The sequence below is a fragment of the Polypterus senegalus genome, chromosome 16, assembly GCF_016835505.1.
Source record: "Polypterus senegalus isolate Bchr_013 chromosome 16, ASM1683550v1, whole genome shotgun sequence".
Taxonomy (NCBI): domain Eukaryota; kingdom Metazoa; phylum Chordata; class Cladistia; order Polypteriformes; family Polypteridae; genus Polypterus; species Polypterus senegalus.
Genome location: NC_053169.1, coordinates 53,494,448 through 53,515,266, shown reverse-complemented (window position 1 = coordinate 53,515,266; position 20,819 = coordinate 53,494,448). Strand labels below are relative to the sequence as shown.

The window sequence follows — 20,819 nt, the reverse complement described above, 5'->3', positions numbered from 1 at the left end:
GGTGATGTCCATGAGTTCAAGACTTCAGGCTGTCATTGCCAGCAAAGGGTTTTCAACCAAGTATTAGAAATGAAAATTTTATTTCCAGTTATTTAATTTGTCCAATTACTTTTGAGCCCCTGAAATAAAGGGATTGTGTTAAAAATGCTTTAGTTGCCTCACATTTTTATGCAATCTTTTTGTTCAACCCACTGAATTAAAGCTGAAAGTCTGCACTTCAACTGCATCTGAGTTGTTTCATTTAAAATTCATTGTGGTAATGTACAGAACCAAAATTAGAAAAAAGTTGTCTCTGTCCAAATATTTATGGACCTAACTTTATGTATTCCAAATAATGATGTATTATTTACCCTATACAACTCCAGGCACCTCACTGCCAGATAAAGAGACCTGAGCTCTGAGAGTTTTGTGGCTGACTCAGCTCCGTCGTTGGTGGGGATGGGATATATTTGCAAAACAAAAGACACAGTGTTAATTAAATAATAATGCCATTAAACTCATATCAAGGTAACTGAAATACACACATTTTAAAGAAACAGACTAATGCAATTTATTGATAAACACTAGGAATATAAAAACATGATAACTGTATATACGTTGTGTAAGACAGGGCACAGACAAACTAGACAGACAAATATATAACAGACAGGATAATTACTGTTTACTTGCTATTTAGAGTTATCATGTATCTTGGCAAAGATAAGTAGGTTTGCAATTCCACGTTTTTAAATGTGATGTCTGGTGTTGTGTGGATGTGTTGCTTTTGTTTCTGTTGCAGGTTTAAGTGGATGTTTCTGCTTGCATTTTAGGGCACACTTTTTTCCTTTGCTGTGTGAACCTTTGTCCATGGTGACTGCTCCCAAATGAAGCCACAAGTTGGTGCATGACTCTGTGTGTGTGTGTGTGTGTGTGTGTGTGTGTGTGTGTGTGTGTGTGTGTGTGTGTGTGTGTGTGTATACAGTAGAGTGAGAGAAGTGGTAGAGATCAAGGCTTTTATTTTAGTTTTTATTTTTATATTTGTTTCTGTCCTTAACTTGGAAATTCAGTTTAGTTTTAGTTGTTCTTTATCATACGTTTTTAGTTGTAATTTAGTTTTTATTTCACAAAGACATTTCTATCTTATTTTTATATATGTTACTTTCAGTGTTAGCTTTAGTAATTATGGTATGGTTAAAGAGCTGCTATGGAGTTTAGTTTTGTGGCACAATCAGACAGAACTCTACACTTAATGGATTTGGATATAATATTACTTTAATGTTAGTGGAAGCTTAGTACACTACATAGTTTACTATCTGGTTTTGTTTTTGTCTGATATAAACAAGCATAATCAAAACCAGATACTGAATATGGACAATTTTATCATTTTTAAAATATGCTGAACAAATGTGTGCGGACTGTTGACACTTTTCATCTTTTCCTTCTTTTCTTCTCAATTTGTAATGAAATTTAGGTCAATTTTAAGGTTTGAGGGTTTTTTCTCTAAGTATCTACAGCAAAACATATCCTGTTTCAAGACAATATGCTTAAGATTAATGCCTTCAATGTTGCATTCAAAAATTTCCCATACTGGGCTTTATTTTCTGCCAGTCATATTGATTGCTGATTCCATCTCAGGCACGTAAAATTTATAGACAGAATTTTGCCACCTGCTGGCATGAAAATATATAAAAAATCAGAAAATAATTTTTACACACAGGTGTGATCATGAAAATCATGGGGGCTTAGGAAGAACAGGACTCTTAGGCTTGAATCAGTGTGTAGACCTCACCTAGCTGTGTTGAGGGAAAAAAAGAATTTCACAGAAACACAGGAGATTGTAGAGACAGGAACTTTATTCAAACACTTCAAACAAACATGTCTCTTTCAGAAGTGAAAGGAGGTCAGTATGCAGGTAGTTATCAATTAAAGAATAGACAAACATCATAGTGGAGCACAACCCCCAATAGAAGCAGAGAATGTCTGGGGAAGGAGAGAGAAACAATGCAATCAGCCAAAAAGGACAGGTGCTGTTCAGGCTTTTAAGTAAGCATAGCATGAGAAGCATATCACACGACACAGCAGCCACAAGTAAGCCCAGCAGGTAAGGGAGCAATGTGAAGGTAATCTATCAGCGTTTTGTAAGAGGGGGTTGTTGAGGAGCGTCTGTCTCTTCTAGGGGTGCGTTCAGCCCTCCTGCTCACAAGGGGCTGGCAGTGGTCATGAGTTGGCTGCTCAACGAATGTACGGCACTGACTGATCAGGTCCTGCATGCTCGTAAATGGTATAGGGAAATGACTACTGTATAGCTGGTTATGGCGGCTTAAGGGGTAAGAGGAACAAAACGGTAAAACACAAGAACACTCAGATGGAGATGCATCACAGTCAGTCAGCAGCAAGGAGAAATTAATAACGCTGTAGCGGTCCGGTGCCACTAAGATTCACACCATCGAGAAGACCGTGATTTATTTATTTTTGTGGTGGAGAGTCCAGGGATGCATCCAGCCTTGACCTGACCAGCAAGCACTCACAAACAGAGACAAAAACAAAGCAAACCAGTAATCAAACAGCAAATAAAGAATGTAATGAAAACAAATGAAATAAAACAACAATACCGCCCCTGTTCCCCTTACAGCAATTACACATTAAATACAACAAAGCACAAACAAAACACACACAGTAAATCACAAAAAAGTTCATGATAAACAGCAACGGATGAAATGTAATGATGAAAACAGATAGTCCAGAGATCCGCATGTTGAATGGGAATGTAAAGATAGTCCTACCGGTAGTTCCTGAAATGGTGAAGACGGGTGGACGGGTTCAGGAGCGCTCCTTTTTTTGCAGGATCGCCATGAATCCACTTACAGTCCTCATGTACACAGGCAGACGGCAGGCAATCCAGATGCACAAAACAACCCAGGACAAAATAAATAAGTACAGGTAACCTAACAGAAGGCAGACAGACAGGAACTTGAAACACAAATTACAAAAACTTTTTTTTTCTTTTGGTCACCGGCCCCCTTTTTAAAAGCCACACTGACATCTTTTGACCTCAACAGCTCCAGCACCCTCAGCAAAAGACCAATCAGAGCAACTGCAGGGACTGCTGGGATTTGCAGTTTCAAATTCTTTTGGCTACTTTCACCATCCCAAGCCACGGTTTTCTCTGCAGTTGCTTCCTGTTCTCTCTACAGTACAGTATTGCCATGAAAAAAGCCATAAAAATTGCGGAGGATATTTGCAATTTCCACTAACAATTATTAGTTAGGTTCCAAGGAAAAATCCGTGAATGACTGAAGCCGCAAACTTTGAACCGCGACTTTGCGGGAGTCTACTGTATTTGCATCCCTTCGCAATGTGAACACTCATAAAATTATAATGGCTGGGGATTTTAATTGTGTTTTAAATCCAGAACTAGATAGGTCTCCTGTCACAGGGGTGATGACATCTAACACTGCAAAGACAATTACACAGTTTGTAACTGACCACAACTTATCAGACCCCTGGAGATTTCTAAACCCAAACTCAAGAACATATTCCTTCCACTCACTCAAGAATTTTTTCTTTTTTTGTAGATACCCATTTCTTGCTTACGATTAAATCCTGGAAGTACGACACTATTGTTATTTCCGACCATGCCCCTTTGAACTTGGAGATAAAATCATTATGCCCCACATTTTCATCTCACAGATGGCGTCTTAACCCACATTTATTAGGAAACGAGAACTTTACAGAATTTATATCAAAACAAATCAGTTTTTTTCTAGAGACAAATATATCCACAGAGGTCTCTGCAGGAATACTCTAAGAAACTCTGAAGGCCTTCTTAATAGAACAGATTATCTCATAGCTTTCCCATAGAAATAAATTGGAAACCAAGCAGGTATCAAAGCTAACCAGTGAAATTACTAGAATAGACCAGGAACATGCCAGGTGTCCAAGTGAGGCTCTACATAGGAAAAGGCAGGCTCTGCATTTAGAACTCAACTTCTTGACATCTAAAGAAACTGAACAACTCATTTTTAAATCAAGACATCATTACTGTGAACATGGAGAGAAAGCTAATAAGCTTTTAGCTCAACAAATCCATAAGCAAGAAGTTTACAATGCAATCCCAGCAATTACCAACACAAACAGAGACATAATCATTGATCATAAAAATAGAATGCACGCATTTAGAGACTACTATAAATCCTTATATTCTACTGAGTTTAAAGAAGACAAGACACAATCTAATGCATTTCTGGATGCATTAGAGATACCACAAATACATATCTCTTAGTGCAGAGGAATTGGATAAACTGTTGGCACTATCAGAATTATTAGCTGCTATAAAGTGACTTCAGAGTGGGAAAGCAGCAGGCCCCGATGGAAACCCTGACGAATTTTATAAGAAGTTCTGCACTCGGCTAGCTCCCCTCCTATTAAAAACATTCACAGAAGCTAGAGACAATAAAATTCTACCTCAAAGTTTTCGTCAAGCATTAATCACCATCTTTCCTAAACAAAATAAGGACGTATTACAATGTGCATCATACAGACCAGTTTCACTTCTGAATAATGATGTTAAGATACTCTCCAAAGCCCTAGCTAGAAGGATGAAGAAAGTGCTGCCTTCAGTAATATCACAAGATCAAACTGGATTTATTAAAGGCCAACATTTAGCGTCCAATCTTTAACGCCTGTTTAATGTAATATACTCGCCAGCAAAGTCAAACTTCCCAGAGATTTTATTATCCTTGGATGCAGAAAAAGCATTTGATATGATTGAATGGAACAACCTTTTCACTACATTGGAGAACTTTGGGTTTGGCCCGAACATTTGTGTATGGATCAAACTGCTGTATACCAATGCAGAAGCTTCAGTTTGTATTAACAACATTAATTCAGACTACTTTAAACTAGAACGTGGTACCAGACAAGGATGCCCCATGTCACCACAACTTTTTGCAATCACCACTGGCAGCTCACTGTCGAAATGCTTATGAGATAAAGCGGATTATCAGAGAAGGACTTCTCTATATGCAGATGTAATATGGTACTTTATATACCAGACCCACAAAATACTGTGCCTGCAGTCCTAACAGCACTAACAGAATTTCAAAAGATTGCTAGTTTCAGAATTAATTTGACTAAAAGTGTGCTCTTTCCAGTGAATTCTCAATATTAGATTGGACACCTTCCCTTTTATCATCGCAGATCAGTTTAAATATCTAGGGGTAAACATCACAAGTAAACATAAAGTTCTTTATCAACAAAATTTCGCTGCCTGTATGGAAAAAATCAATTAAGACTTGCATAGATGGTCAACCCTTCATCTCACTTTAGCTGGAAGAATTAACATTATTAAGATGAATATCCTCCATAAACTTCTCTTTTCATTTCAAAATATTCCAATATACCTCAATAAATCATTCTTTAAGAAATTAGGTTCATCTATAACCTCTTTTATTTGGAATTCAAAACATCCACATATCCAAAGAGCAACCTGCCAAAGGCAGAAGGTGGCATGGCTCTACCTTACTTTCAGTTTTACTAGTGGTCAGCAAACATACAAACTATAAAAACCTGGACGCAAACAGATGAACATACACAGGCTTGGTCTGCAATAGAAATAAAATCCTGCAGTTCCTCTTTATATTCCTTGCTTTGCGCCCCAATAAATGGAAATTACCGCCAATATACTAATAACCCAATTGTGCTTCCCACACTCAGAATATGGAACATAGGAAGCATTTTAAGATAGAGAATCTTTTATCTGTGGCACCACTGCACAAGAACCACCTTTTTCAACCCTCGCAAACATATGCAGTTTATAATATCTGAAAAAAATTTGCGATCACTTAGAGATCTGTATATTGACAAACGTCTTTGCATCCTATGAACAATTACATTCTAAATGTAACTTTCCAGCAACACATTACTTTCACTATCTTCAAATTAGAAACTTTGTTAAACAGAACCTGCCCAATTTTCCTCACATCCCACCTCCCTTTATGCTGGAAAACATATTGATCAGTTTCAAGGACTTGGACAGCATCTCTGCAATATATAAAACCATTTTACAGTCCCTCCCTTTCAAAGATCCAAGAGGACAATGGGAAAAGGATCTCTTCCTCAACATGTCAGAAAAGGAGTGGAAGGTAGCAATGCAGAGAATTCACTTGAGCTCCATATGCGCAAAGCATACAATTATTCAACTCAAAATTATATATTGAGCACATCTGTCTCGCTTAAAATTGTCCAAAATGTTTCCAGGGCAAGATCCAACCTGTGAACGCTGCAATCAAGTTCCATTTATCTTTTTTTACTTATTAATTTATCTATTTACTTATTTTTACTTGGTTTAAGTTTTATTCTGCTGCCCATGCTGTCTTTCCCAGGAGTGGGGGTTGATTTGTTTCCAATCCTTTTCTTGTAAAATTGATCTATTTGTATGGAATGTTGTGTGATTTCAATAAAATTAAAAAAAAGAAACTCACAAACACTACAGGCAGAAAATCAGAGTCTACAGTAATCTTTTCACATTCACATCATTCATTGCTCAAAATGAAGATTTACACAATAATGGACCATATGCTATGAGAATCTGAGGTCCCGCAACAATTAAAGTTACAACAAGTTTAATTTTGAAGAAACCACAATTCGGTCAGGTGTATATTTATTATCAGAGAGAAGCAATGCAACATGGAATCAAAAGAGTATGCAACAATTCCCATGAAAATAACAATCTCTTTAAATTGTATATCCGGATAACCAAACCCGGGGGTGGGCGAGTAAAGCGAGCAGGGGGCCGTGCCCTCTAGTATAGAATAAATACAAAAACACATTGGTATGTTTAGTATTTCACCAGTTGGTAGAGACTCTTTTCTCTTCCCTAACTGTAGTTCAGTAAAGACATTGCCAACTCAGGAATTTTACAAGGTTTGTGTTGTTTCAGTGTTAAACAACTTTTTTAAAGCAAAAGTGATTGGTCAGTGAGAATATGTTAATCTTACAGTACTGTATGTTATTATATAAAAACAAAATTTACAGTGTACACACACACACGTATATACAGTGTGTATGTATATTGTTTTTTATATAATAAAATACAGTACTTTATACCCAAAATGGAGAGAAAAGTAAAGAAAAACAAACAATTATGTGAGTAGTAGTTATTACAAGTATGTTTCAGGCTGTAACAAATGTTATGAAGCAAAATGTAGAGTTTATTATATAGTTTATTTTCTTTCTCCAAATTTTTCTTCCTTAAATAGGTAGCCTGTTTCCATTTGCTGTGGAGCAACAACCAAGTCCTTTTCTAGAAACTGAAACACAGCCTTTTTCAGATTCTTATAGATCTTCTCCCCAGATTCCTACTGTTTATGTTGAGAGGAGCCTTGAAGAGCTAACTGACATAGCTGAAAATGAGAGCGAGTCTGAATCTTCAAGCACTCGGCAAGAAATGGGAAACAATGGAAGCACTGAAACACTTAAAAGAATCTGTGATGACTCACTTGTCAGCAGCTGTGAATCTGCTAAAACTGTGTGTAGTTTTGAGGAACTTTCTCAATTAGGGAACACTGATAAATCTGAATTATATCCATCAACAGTTGAGGCACCTGACATCCAGGGAAGCACAGGTGTAGCATTTGGGAATGAAGAAGTCTGCTTTGCTGACCAGGACTCGGAGGATAAAGCTGATTCAGTAGTTGATGAGAATATCAAGCGTCCAGATAGCCTGAAGGGCATTCAGTCTTTTCAAAGAAGCCAAAGTAATTTTGCTAGTCTGGGTTTGGCCTTTCCAGCCCAAAATGGAAACCTTGCCATTTGTCGGTGGCCTAGCATGGCAGATCGGAATATGCTACCTGAAGACTGGGAAAATTATACCATTTCTCCTGCATATGAACGTTCATATAGTGCATCTGATCCCAATAACGACAGGTATGTTTTGGTCATTTGTTAGATTATTTATATACTGGATGACAAATTATACTAGATCATCATCTTTCAATTTTCAATCCAGTTTATTTTCACAATGCAAATTTTCAGTTATGAGCCCAATAGTGTTGGATTGGTATTAAAATTTTTAATTTGGTATTGATACCAGTTTCAGGCCTTAGATGACATCCCCCATTTTGTTAAGGTCCCAAATGAGAGGCTTGCCATCAGACTGAAGATGCAGATAAGCACAATAATTGGTTTAAACATAGGAAGCAAAGGGTGTAAGGTTTGAGGAATCTTCCCAGAATTCAGCAATGTTAAAAGTGGGGCATTAAGATACATAAACAATGTGGATAACGTACATGTAACAAGCCGATTATATTTGAAGATGATACCAAACTAGGTGAGATGGGCAGATAATGTGTGAAAAGACAAGTAGAATGTTAGGTTACTTACCATGAGATGTGAAGTACAAGTCAAAGAAAGTTGTTCTTAAGCTATGTAATACACTGGCAAGGCCTCATCTGAAGCGCTGCATGTAGTTTTGGTCTCCATATTACAGAAAACACATAGAGAAATGCTGGAAAAAGTCAGTAAATGAGTGGCTAGGCAGATTCCAGGATTTTTAGGTATGAGTTATAAGGATAAATTGAAGTACAGTAGTTGAACTTTTTCAGTTTGAATAAATGGGAGATTAATAAGTGATATGAAATAAGCTGTTACATTATAAAGGGCTCTTCAACAAGAACACAGGGACACTGATGGAAAGTTGTTAAGGGTATTAAAGTTTTTATTTTTATTTTTTGAATACAGACTACTATAGATTGAAAATGACCAAGTAAGTGTGGTAGATAGTGGAACTTTGAGTATTTCCAAAACTCAATTTGATAATATTTTGAAGACATTAGGGGAATAGGATTGGCCAACTTTGTTTGTCTGAATATTCTATTCTCATCAAAATTTGCTCTGATTTCTAATGTCCACTGTTATTGACTTCAGTAGAGATTTCCAAATTGTTGGATTTGGCAATGATCTTTAACCACGGCATCTCTACAGACTGCAAGTCAGCTTGTGATTACTATCTGCTCTTGACTTAGGAGCTATTAGCACATACTGATTTTTTTTTTCTTTCAGAAACAAGCCATATTGCGGCAACTTGATTTAATGCAGCATGAAGCTAAAATTAACAGCACATATTTGAAATGTACAAAAATATCCACACACATAAAATTAATTAAAATTTTGTTCTTCTGTCACTTATAAACACCAATTCTCACACTTTGAGTCAAGAGATGAATGAAATTTAAAATCTATACTAATAAAAGGCAAAGCCCTCACTGACTCACTTATCACTAATTCTCCAAGTTCCCGTGTAGGTAGAAGGCTGAAATTTGGCAGGCTCATTCCTTACAGCTTACTTACAAAAGTTAAGCAGGTTTCATTTCGAAATTCTACACGTAACGGTCATAACAGTCGACAACGTCCGCCATGTTGAACTTTCTTATTTATGGCCCCATCTTTACGAAATTTGGTAGGCGGCTTCCCTACGCTAACCAAAACCGATGTACGTACTTATTTCGGTGGTATGACGCCATTGTCGGCCGCCATATTGAATTTTCCAATGTCACCAATTTTCAAACTTACCGTGTAGGTAGAAGGCTGACCCCATCTTCACGAAATTTGGTAGGCGGCTTCCCTGCACTAACCAAAACCAATGTACGTACTTATTTCGGTGGTATGACGCCATTGTCGGCCGCCATATTGAATTTTCCAAACGTCACTAATTCTCCAACTGCCCGTGTAGGTAGAAGGCTGAAATTTGGCAGGCTCATTCCTTACAGCTTACTTACAACAATTAAGCAGGTTTCATTTCGAAATTGTCCGCGTAACGGTCATAACGGTCAACAACGTCCGCCATGTTGAACTTTCTTATTTATGGCCCCATCTTCTCGAAATTTGGTAGGCGGCTTCCCTCCACTAACTGAAACCAATGTACGTACTTATTTCGGTAGTATGATGCCACTGTCGGCCGCCATATTGAACTTTCCAACAGTCTTTGTTACTTATGGGCCCATCTTCAAGAAATTCTATCGATCAAAGAACTGTCACTTACCGAGTGGTTTCCGTGCCTGGAGATACCACCTACCTTTTCCATTCTCTTTGTTACATATTGCACGGCAATATCAGGCTCACTCTTGATATCCGGAGGAACATTCTGTCTTATGTATTGAATGACTGGGACAGGTTCAAGGTGTGGACTGATGACGGTACAGGAGATAATTATACTACACAGGAGCACTAGAAGAGTGAAATGCTTAAGCCCTTCACCTATGGTTCTGCATGTGAGTTGATGGCTGCCGCTGAATTGTTCGGTTGTCGCTTTCAAGTGTACCGAAATGGCCAAATATTTTTCACCTTTCGACAACCGCCAATGCCTCTTAAACATCTTAGATTCACAGGTGACGATTTCAGTAGTGGACACTTTGATGTTTATGAATGTTTAAACTCTCAAAAACTGGATGTGATTTTATCGATGAAACCGGTTGTGTGCTTACAACACTTGACAGATGCCAAATGTCACTTCAACACAACAAATCCTGCAAATACTGTCGTAATTGAAACAAACCATGAAACTCAAACCGATTATGACAGCAGAAATCCAAGCTGTGAGATTTGAGACAACATTACTGTTCACATGGCCAGCTGTAAGTTACATGCTCAAGAGTAAGCTCAGCGCACAGCTTGGTCATGTTACAACCGGAGGGCCGAACTGACAACATGGTATACAAAGAGATCCTTAACAAATAATTATTGGCATATTGTCCCACAGTTTAAAAAGGTTTAATTTTCTTCTTAATAAAAATTTGAATGCAGTACTTAACCGCTGCGAAGCGCGGGTATTTTGCTAGTAGTGTAATATGGCAAACAAAGCCATTGGGTTCAGTGGATTAATCACTGAATAATGTAAAGTGTTTTTCTTTTCATATTAAGGGAAGTTCCTTCACAACAGTAGTCCTTTCAGAATACAGACATTTTTAAAGAACTCGACATAAGCAATTAATAAAGAAGGTCATCACCAATGCGTCACAAGTATTAAGTAGATTACTGGTTGTGCCTCTTTGATTTTAATGTTAGAACCCATTATGGGTAATATTGCAGGTAAATTTGTTTAAGGTGAATTAATGTTTGATGTTATCTAGTGCTATGACTTATCCTTTCACAATGTGGATTTTCTCCATTATGATTTTCTTTCCGTATATGTTCCCTACAAATATTTGCATGCTACTTAACTAAAGTACTAAAATTGATGTCATAAGGTACAGTATATCTGTGAATGTTTCTTTTGAAACCATGATGTTGCACCAGTGATTGGTTTGTTAAGTAAGTTGCACTCTTCGTTCCTGGTATAAGCTCTATGAACTTATAACACAACAAATGACAAAAGCAGGTCTGAATGGGTGGATGAATCACATGTGGTTTTGTAAGGCAGTCAGTTTCATATTTAAAATTAATGAGGGGGGACCTTTACTAGAAAGCAGTGTTCTTCTAGTTTAAAAATATATTTTTTAGTTTGTTTTTATTTAGTGTTTCTTTTCCAGTTCTCATTAAGTTTTATTTTTTCACCATGTTCTTGTTTTAATATTTATTTAGTTTTAGATTTTCAGCTGTTAACTTTAAAGTTTTTGTCAAATTTTATTATTTTGGTTTACTCGCCACAAATGTTCACACGGACACTGATTTGCAAGTATAAACTCACAGTTTTCTTTATAGTTGTGAAACTGCATCTTATTCATGTTGTACCTGTCAGCTTATTATAGAAAGTAAAATTTTACATAATAAAACTCATGTGACAGTTCAAGGCTTCCAGTGTAATAAAAATGTTAGAATCAAATAGGTAGCATGCTCTTGTGTCATTTGTTATTTTATCTTGCAAAAAGTCTTATGAAAATGGTTCTTTAATTTCAAAAACCCCTTCATTTTTATTTTTGTGATATCCTTTTTGAGAAGTACAGTACAGTCTCCACAAACACACTATATTTCTGTTATTTGCTCATGTTGACTGCATATCATCTGCCCATTTCCAATCTTTGATACTGTATTTTTTTTCAGGCAATTCTGAATTTTTTTTTCATAAACAAAGTCACTGCTTGAACTGTGTTAATAACAGTAATAACTAAGTTTAAAAGTTTTTTATGTATTTACTGCATTTGTATAAGAGTCACATTTTATGCAGTAGTTTAGGTATTTTCCTAACTAATCCTAGCAAGTAGATGTATACAGTATATAAAATACTGAGCATCTGTTATAGCAACATATCTAGTCATTCACTTAATAAGCAACATGTAAAACCTGGGCAGCTGTCTGATGGAGAGAACTGGGTGGATGTAATTTAACAACCCATGTAGGAATCAACATATTTTGGCAGTTAAGAAGGCTTAATAACACAATTCTAATATCCACTTGTAAAACAGACGTTCTTCCTCAGTTGCATCCACTAAGTATACAGTCAGTATACACGTGAGAACATACAAACTCTATATAGACACTGACTGGTCTAGCAATCAAACCTCGCTCTGTGATGCAAAAATTTAAACATCAGTACTAACATCCAGAGTAAAACTTACTGCATTATGTGTAACGTCAACTCTGTTGATTGCATTCTGCATGTTTGCTTAAACTGTCACTGCAGTGATACCTCTAGCAAGCAAGCAAACTCTTTGAAAAATAAGATAGTTGTTCCCCCCAAGTGGCATAATTAAATATAATAGCTAACTACTGTGTTCTGATCCACACAAATAAGAAATTCAAGGATCTTTTTATATTCCACTAGCAAAATACCCGCGCTTCGCAGCGGTGAAGTACTGCATTAAAATTTTTATTAAGAAGAAAATTAAACCTTTTTAAACTGAAGGAAAATATGCCAATAATTATTTGTTAAGGATCTCTTTGTATACCATGTTGTCAGTTCGGCCCTCCTGTTGTAATATGACCAAGCTGTGCGCTGAGCTTACTCTTGAGCATGTAACTTACAGTTGGCCATGTGAACAGTAATGTTGTCTCAAATCTCACAGCTTGGATTTCTGCTGTCATAATCGGTTTGAGTTTCATGGTTTGTTTCAATTACGACAGTATTTGCAGGATTTGTTGTGTTGAAGTGACATTTGGCATCTGTCAAGCGTTGTAAGCACACAACCGGTTTCATCGATAAAATCACATCCAGCTTTTGAGAGTTTAAACATTCATAAACATCAAAGTGTCCACTACTGAAATCGTCACCTGTGAATCTAAGATGTTTAAGAGGCATTGGCGGTTGTCAAAAGGTGTAAAATATTTGGCCATTTCGGTACACTTGAAAGCGACAACCGAACAATTCAGCGGCAGCCATAAACTCACATGCAGAACCATAGGTGAAGGGCTTAAGCATTTCACTCTTATAGTGCTCCATTGTAGTATAATTACCTCCTGTACCGTCATCAGTCCACACCTTGAACCTGTCTCATTCATTCAATGCATAAGACACAGTGTTCCTCCGGATATCAAGAGTGAGCCTGATATGGCCGTGCAATATGTAACAAAGAAAATGGAAAAGGCAGGTGCCATCTCCGGGCATGGAAACCACTCGGTAAGTAACAGTTCTTTGATCGATAGTGATCATCTCGATAGACATGGTAATGGGGGTTGGAATGATAAAGGAAATGGGTACCTGAGCAATGTAAAGTAAGTGTAAAATACCTATACAATAACTGTAATTGTAATAAACAAACAATAAAACAGGAGAAGCCGTGGATTAAACAAAAAGGCTGTAGTTATCAGTAGGGAGACGTCAATCCTGTGGCGAAGCAAGGAAGGGAATATAGAGACCGGAGCAAGGACAGTCTTATATAGGCTGGCAGCCAACAATGTGGGAGGCGTTGGGATGGGGGACCCAACGCCACCTCACATGGTGACCGAGGTGCAGGCTATGGACGTATATATGTACGTAAGTAGGATTCAGTTAGCGTTGGGAACCCATGTACAAAATTTCTTGAAGATGGGCCCATAAGTAACAAAGACTGTTGAAAAGTTCAATATGGCGGCCGACAGTGGCATCATACCACCAAAATAAGTACCAAATTTCACCCTTCTACCTACACGGGAAGTTGGAGAATTAGTGATGTTGGAAAGTTCAATATGGTGGCTGACAGTGGCGTCATACCACCAAAATAAGTATGTACATTGGTTTCGGTTAGCGCAGGGAAGCTGCCTACCAAATTTCGTGAAGATGGGGCCATGAATAAGAAAGTTCAATATGGCGGACGTTGTTGACCGTTATGACCGTTACGCGTAGAATTTCAAAATGAAACCTGCTTAACCTTTGTAAGTAAGCTGTAAGGAATGGGCCTGCCAAATTTCAGCCTTCTACATACACGGAAGTTGGAGAATTAGTGACGTTTGGAAAGTTCAATATGGCGGCCGACAGTGGCGTCATACTACCAAAATAAGAACGTAAATCGGTTTTGGTTAGCGCAGGGAAGCCACTTACCAAATTTCGTGAAGATGGGGTCAGCCTTCTACCTACACGGGAACTTTGACAATTGGTGACGTTGGAAAGTTCAATATGGCGGCCGACAGTGGCGTCATACCATCAAAATAAGTAAGTACATCGGTTTCGGTTAGCGCAGGGAATCCGACTACCAAATTTCGTGAAGATGGGGCCATAAATAAGAAAGTTCAACATGGGGGATGTTGTCGACCGTTATCGACCGTTATGACCGTTACGTGTAGAATTTCGAAATGAAACCAGCTTAACTTTTGTAAGTAAGCTGTAAGGAATGAGCCTGCCAAATTTCAGCCTTCTACCTACACGGGAAGTTGGAGAATTAGTGATGAGTCAGTGAGTGAGTGAGGGCGTGAGGGCTTTGCCTTTTATTATTATAGATCAATTTATACTGATTTAATTTTTAGATTTTATTTTGCAATTATTAACAATTATAATAATAATTATTATTATTATTTTTGGACAAACCATTTTTTTCCCTTCTGGAAACAACAAAGCTACAAAGCAAATTCATAAATTGAAGTTGAATATCATAAATGCCTTTTACTAAAATAACTATCTTCTTTGGCATATGAATATATAACATTTTTTTCCCCTTTCTAAATTCTAACTGAATTTGAACCTGCAGTAGCTATTCAAGCCTAACAAATCCTCCATGGCTCTAATTTTCAAACTGCTTAGCTGTATTTTCCAAAGGAACAGGTGGCATGTTTTAAGGGCCTTTTCCTTGAAGTTGATGAAGCCTGCCACTTGCTCAGAACTAGCAGCACAACTGTGATTGGTGGTCAATTGTGATCACTGAAATCCATAGAATATGGCAGCTGATGGTGTGATTCTGACTACTTCAGCAAGTTTCACTTGCACATGAGCATGAATCAATGTTCTGCTGTAAGCTAATATAATGACATGCTGTTTTAACACTAGAATTAACCGAGCCTATGAAAAAACTTGTAGATCCGTCCCACCTTAACTCGCTTCACACCTCTCCGTCATCGTCTTTTATCCTGTAAATGTGTTGATGAGCAGCAAGCTGCCTGCTATTACATCCCCCACTGGCACATAGTTTTCTCAGCTCAAGTCTGCTTACCTGCGTGTCAGTTGCTTGGAGTTGTATAGAGTGAGAAGTCAAGCAAAATCACACCTTTTATAAATACTATATTGTTATTTGGAACACATGCATTTCATGTGTGTTCCATGTCTACAACAATCTATGTACAATAAACACATTGTTAAAACAAACTTTTTTTTTATGTTTTAGTAATAATTGACAAAATGTAGACATGAAGTGTATAATGTGTTAAACCTGATTTCCAAATATCAAATAAACACTTTCACAAAAGGTACAAATATAACAGAACAAATGCACTTCTATTCAAGAATATACTGTAACTGTAGAAAAAGAACACCGCGTTAGGTAGAGACATTGACACGCATTTATAACGACCGCTTCGTGGTGCAACGGTATCAACTGTTGATTGGTAATCAAAACTTCACGGGTTCGATCCCGGACGAGTCTGTTTTGAGAAGTGAACAGCTCTTATTCTTACTATTTTAGAATAAAAACATGCATTTGATTTCAGTCTGTAACAGCTGGTGTAAATGTATGATACTCGTAAAGGTTAGCTTTGGTTGTTTTTTTTTTTTATTCAGTTTTATTCTCTCAGTCTCGTTCATGATCAAACCCCCACAGGGCAAAAGACGTTGACGGAGAGGTGCAAAGCGATTTAAGGGGGACGGATATCCGAGTTTTTTCATAGGCTGTGGTAATTCTAGTGTTAAATACACCTGCAACTGTACAAGAGCATGTACATTATGAACAAAGGTGAATGTGGTGAAAATCAAAAGTACAATTACAAAAATTAGTTTCATTTTCATTTTTTAATTTTTGTTTTGTTCTGGTTTTGACACTTTTTATATTAATTTTAGTTAACATTTTTGTTTATTTTGGAATTACACTACCAGTCAAACGTTTTAGAACTTTTTCCAGTTTTTCTTCAGATTTAATCAGTTGAAATGTAACCTATAACCTAAAATGATGAAAAGATAAGAGTAAACTGCCAGAGGTTTAAATTTAAAGTTTTAGGTTAGCAAAAACTGAAATAAGGTAATTTCCGAATATTACAAATGGGCCTTCTTCAGTGAACAACTAATATGTTACAAATCTGCATATGTTCTGCAGCATTTAAAATAAATTAAGCCTTGCATTTGAGATCTTCTCCTGGGGATGATTTTTTTCCCCCTAAACATGCTGGTTCTCACATGCTTTTGCCTTTTCCAGTTCTGTGACAGAAGACTGCTTGATACTGGTCAGTTGTGGCCTCTATGACCTAGTGAGGGGAGTCTTACTCATTCTGCCTGACCTGCTACTGGAGGAAGTTATGGATAAGCTGATTCAGCCAGAAGCTTTAATTGTCCTTGTTAACCATCCTTCACCTCAAGTACAACTGGGAGTCCTGAAAGTAAGAAAAATAAACTGCAAGATGCTTACATATTCAAACTGAATTTTCTTATCAAACTATTTATTTTTTAAATTAATAATTTTTTATGATTTCTTTGTTTTCTGCACACTTCTTCATCTTAGAACTTAGTGGAACAGCATAGGTTTAATCTGTGTACTAAAATGCTTAGAGGTGTACTTTCAGTGCTGAATTTGTAAACTTAAAACGTATGAGAGTTCAGGATACTATGTTATTTTAGTACCATATCATCTGAAATGGTTCTGAATTTTATTAACATTATTAATTTATTATTAAGGTAATTAATACCATAAAACTGCACTTCAAGCAGGATTCTTTTGACAACCATGCTTTATCTGCCTGTGGCTGTGAAAATTACAATGCTTATAGCAAGGTTGGCACCAGGGCAAATTAAGGAGGTCAAATCCCACGAATGACACTGTGTTTCCATGAGCAAATCAATCCAACTTCCAGTGTTGCAGTTAGAAAAAAAAAAAAATATTACCAAATGTATCTTAAATTATATAAGTTATCTTGGATATAGGCATCAGGAAAATAATAAGTAATAAATAAAACTACAGTAAGCCAAATATAGGTTGCATCTGTCAAACATGGTAGTTTTGGCTATTTATTTGCATGTTCAATATTTAAGGCATTTCTAATTTTATTCCCTCTAAGGAATGATTTCCTAATCATCACAACCAGTACCAAATATTTCCATGCAGTGTATTTTAAGTTGCCTTTCCTGGCTGTGTTTTTGATGTTGTTGGGTGAAACTCAACCACAGGTATTTTGACACTGAAGACTTTGTTGTGGCGAGAACCTCTCATTAGATTCATACTAGTGGTTTACTTTTTTAATGCTGGGAATGTTAATCAGATTTGTATAATTCTGTGTACTGTATGAGTAAGTGTGCTTTCCAGTGGACAGGTGCCCTGTCCAGGGCTGGTCCCTAGTTTGGTCGTAAGCTGTTTCAGATATGCTTAGAACCTCTTTAACCCTGTATAGGAATAAAAGTATTTACACAGATTAGATTAGATAAAGTATATTAACCCTAAGTGGAACTGTAGATGTATACAGCAGCAGAAACATAAAACCAAAGATACAGACTTACAGGACATATCTCACCCTTGCAATAGAAAACTTAAATACCCTAACATCTGAAAAATGCTTTGACTTATTTGAATGAAATTTGGTGATAATATGGAAAAAATAAAATTAAACAACCTGTGTTTTTATCAACATTTATTAATATTATGCTAACATACAAGCTCTGCACTTAGAGGTGGCTTTATTCAAGCAGAAGCAATAAATGAGAACGTGAACAGCAGCATCATCCAATAGGATGTATGGATAACTGAAGAAGGGAGGGTGCCCTGGACAGGAAAAAAGAGAGATTATCACATTTGGTGTCTACAGTCAAGTATGAAATGGAAGAGAATAGTTCTGTAAAGGTCAAGGGAGATGCAAAGCTCAATGGTTAGCAAGTGCTATAAAGCTCTAATAAGGGTTCCAGCCGCTATGGCTATGAGCATTGGTGTTGCTTCACTAGAAGCAAAAAGACAGGGAGGGAGAAGTAGATGCAGAAGTGGCTTCTTCAGATACAACACAAGCTGAGGTCGAAGGTGTAAAGTTAAACTTAATAGATTTCCCACAAAATCCTCCACTATAATATAACATTGGCATTTACATGTTTGTCAGCTTACTTTGAACAGGGGTGCCCCATCCCACTCTACTTTCCAATATATTTTACATATACTACATATTTGCATCTGTGGATTTTAAAGGGAGACCAGTGATCATTTAAAAAGCCTCCTAAACATATCACAATTATTTTCTTATACTTCAAGCACTAGAGAAAATAACAACAAAAGTAAAAAACATTCAGTTCATTGCATGAGCTGCCTAGATGCACCACCAGTAAACGTTATTGGTGAAAGTAAAACATGATTCAGTGTTAGCATTTCATTATAAACATAAATAAATACCTGAATGAGCGGTGCAAACAAGTGAAAATCATAAACATCTTATTATGTTAGTAATATATACTCAGATTTCACATTATTCCTCCTGAGTACCTTTTTCAATTAAAAAAAACACACTTCCTATAAAATTGTGTTTTGCAGTCACCACCAACAAAAGCCAAGTAACTAGGAAAAGCAGAAATTAATCTAATAGAGAAATGTTTTACTCATGTGCAATTTTATGTAGCATGTTTAAGAGTAAACTGGTCCAATGAACTACATAATACTATTTTTTCTTATTTGGCTGACACCTTTATTCAAGGAGATTTCAACATTTGAGATACAGTTGGCTACATTTCTTTAGTTTTTACCGTTGGAGTACAGGCAGGTGAAGTGACTTTCTCTTGGTCATGCAGTGTCAGTAGCAGGATTTGAAGTCATAGGTCCAAAGCCTTAACCACTGCTCCACACTGCTTACTATTAATAATAGGCCTTGATATAAAACCTACACATATTGTATACAGAAGAGGACTTAGTTATATAGTACTTGTCATACATCTGAATAACTGATGGGCACTATAACCAGAGGCCCATTGTCTTCCAAAATTTCCCAGGCAAGAACAAAGTCGGGTATGTAAATAGTATATCTAAATTTTTAGCAGTAGAAAGCTTAGCCAGATTCAATGTGCTAAAAGTCGTGAAAATATATTATTTAAAATAAAAAATTTAATTTTAAAATGAGATTCCCCGAAATGAAAAAATAGACATCCATGTGAATTCTAGACATTTTACTGTAATGTTGATTGTTTATTTCCTCTCTCTAGTTATTGGATGCCTACTTTGTTCGTGCAGTTAAAGAGCAAAAAGAGAAATTTCTTAAGAACCATGGCTTTTCTTTACTTGCAAATCAGCTTTACCTTCACCAGGGGAATCCAAGCTTGTTGGAGTGTTTCTTGGGAATGTTATTTGGCCGACCAGTCGGTCTGGATGAAGAGTAAGTGTTTTAAGATTGATCTGCTAATCATAGTAATTTTCTGCAGTGTTTTATTGCAGGTTTTGCATTAATGTTTTCAATGTAAATGTTTTTGCAATTAGTAAATAAGAGGGAAAGAGATTGAGAGGTTGTAAGCTACAAATTCTTTTGATTTTTGTCAGTAAAGAATTTAATATCATTTTTTACAGAATAATGCTCCATTGAAATTAAATCTCCAGCAAGTACATGAATATTAGAGTTTTCTAACTTAATTATTTGCAGTATAATATGCTGTTTTAGAGTCTTACTAGCTTAACTGCGTGTCTAATACTGAATGTCCACTAACACATTGCAGAAAATATAATTTGGCCAGGCTGCCAGTGCTTTCATTTCAATGTATCATGTCTTTAGTGTCTGTCCAGTCTGTCACTTTGAAACACTGAGGCAAATTTTATTTTAAAATAGAATAGAATATGGCATATAGAGCAGCTCATTTTATCACCATTCTAGACTAGTTACAGATAGAAACAGACTCTTGGTTTGAAATGTATCTTGATTATTTTCTAATAAATTATAATCATAATCTGAACATGAAGAATTATTTTCGTATTTGTGGAATGTCTAGTGTATTATTCATAAGATATATGTGTAAATAAATGAGGAAAAGTTAGAAGAAGTGTTAGGGTCCCAGAGTAAGCCTTGTTTAATGTTGAGACTTGATAAAGTAAAAATCAAATTGAACAAAAAATAATTGTCAATCTTTGCCAGTCTTGCAAGATCTCACAGATTGTTAAGATGTTTTTTCAGACAGGTCTGAAATTTTTGTAAAGATGTCCATTAATTTATGCTGACTTCTGGTGCATCTGTGGTTTATATATGGTTGGTTTGGGAAGAGGCAGCATATAAGTAATATTAGTCCTTCTTTGGATACTTGTTCACCATCCTAAGGGTGGAAACAGAGAAATGGTTACTGACTGTACATT

General features: G+C 36.5%; 1 protein-coding gene across 4 annotated transcripts in view; it reads left to right on the top strand.

Moving 5' to 3' along the window:
* lyst (lysosomal trafficking regulator) overlaps positions 1 to 20,819 on the top strand; it is a 299,712-nt gene that overhangs the window by 166,286 nt on the left and 112,607 nt on the right. For all 4 annotated transcript variants that reach the window (XM_039737860.1, XM_039737864.1, XM_039737863.1 and 1 more), the window contains exons 24-26: positions 7,239 to 7,905; positions 16,722 to 16,902; positions 19,688 to 19,857. In XM_039737860.1, coding sequence (XP_039593794.1) covers positions 7,239 to 7,905; positions 16,722 to 16,902; positions 19,688 to 19,857 — 1,018 coding nt within the window. The remainder of the gene's footprint in view (positions 1 to 7,238; positions 7,906 to 16,721; positions 16,903 to 19,687; positions 19,858 to 20,819) is intronic.